Source organism: Oratosquilla oratoria, chromosome 15 (genome assembly GCF_046742065.1).
Source record: "Oratosquilla oratoria isolate Oo_2021 chromosome 15, ASM4674206v1, whole genome shotgun sequence".
NCBI lineage: Eukaryota > Metazoa > Arthropoda > Malacostraca > Stomatopoda > Squillidae > Oratosquilla > Oratosquilla oratoria.
The window spans coordinates 41906045-41907512 of record NC_134791.1 but is presented as its reverse complement, the minus strand read 5'-3'; the positions used below and the strand labels follow the sequence as shown (position 1 = coordinate 41907512).

At 44.3% G+C, this 1468-nt stretch overlaps 1 protein-coding gene across 1 annotated transcript; it reads right to left on the bottom strand.

Annotated features, from left to right (window-relative positions):
• Positions 1–588: 588 nt before the first annotated feature.
• LOC143033139 (uncharacterized) lies at positions 589–1167 on the bottom strand. The gene has a single exon (XM_076198342.1). The coding sequence runs from the start codon at positions 1165–1167 to the stop codon at positions 589–591; it is 579 nt and encodes a 192-aa protein (XP_076054457.1).
• Positions 1168–1468: the final 301 nt, after the last annotated feature.

Here is a 1468-nt window from a genome sequence, read left to right as displayed (position 1 = left end):
GAAATAGAATAAAATTGGAAAAAGGAAGACAAAGGTCAGGGAAGGGAAATTGAAAAGATGCACTCGGAGACCGCCTTCGAGAAAAGAGGTCTGACAAAAGCCACTTGGGAACAAATGTCAGATCGTAAAGAAGTAGGCAGAAACTGGAAAAACAGAACAAAGGAATTAGACTGCGTTACTCCTCGTTCCTAGATAAATAGGATAGAGATCAATGCACCTGTTTATGCAGTTCATGTTAGTTTCCCATACTTCCATGAATATTCTTTTCTCATTTTAGTTTCTTTGTGTAGAGTTGTCACTTCATCCCAATCAATCCTGTGCTGGTGTTCTGTAGTGTGTTTGTACAAGGCCGATTTCGGATCTTCTCGCCTTACTGCACGTTTGTGTTCTTGTACTCTTGTGGCTAATTTCTTTTGTGTTTCTCCTACGTATTCCGCGTCACAATCCGTGCATCCTATGCGGTAAGCTACACCGGCCGGTTGTGTATGTTCTTCAGTGTCTTTGACCTTGATGAGATTTCGGTGCAAGGTACCGAGGGGTTTATGTGCCACTTGTACTCAATTATCTCGTACAACTCTGGCAGTAACCTTAGATGCTCCTTTGATATATGGGATTGTGACTCTGGGTGTCATGTGTGGTCTTTGTTCTGGGGTGTCGGTGCCCGTGCCTTTGTCCATTTTCGTATAGTTCTGCTGCGATAACCGTTAATCTGGAAGACTTGTAAAAGGCGAACACATCATCGACGTATCTAGTCCACAATTTAAGCGAAGAAGGTGCAGCACTTAGAAGTTGAGCTTCTAGTCGTTGCATCAATACTTCAGCCACCACAACTGAAATGGGCGATCCCATAGGTGTGCCCTTACGTTGGTGATAGGTGTAATTCCTGAAGCGGAAGTATGTGGAGTCAAGGCACAGGGAGACGAGTCCCATGAGTTCTGACAAGGAAAGTTTCTGATTAGCCAAGAATCCCCGGTTCTCCTCCATGGCTGATTTCTGCGCACTTTTTGCCAATTCTCGTGGGATGGACGTAAACGTGGATTGAACATCAAAGGAAACCAAGACATCTCCTCTCCTTAGGTTAAGTCCTTTGATTCTTTCGATGAAGTTAGTTGAATTCTGAAGCATGTGTGGTGAGTTGGTCACTAGAGGTCTGAGAAGTTTAGCCATGTACGAAGCAAGATTGTAAGTCGGTGAATCTCTAGAAGCCACTATGGGTCAGAGGGGAATATTTTCTTTGTGGACTTTTGATAACCCATAGAACTTAGGGATGGTGGAATCTCCTGGTCTCATTTTCTTCCACTCGTCTCTGAGTTCTTTCAGCTCTCGTTCGATTTTGGCCTGCAACTTCTTGGTGGGGTCTTGAGGTAAGATGGTGTAAGTCTGGGTATCTTGAAGCAACGCCAGAGCATTCTGGTCATAGTCTTCCTTATCCATAACGAAGGTCGACCTCCCTATGTCGCTAGTTAAA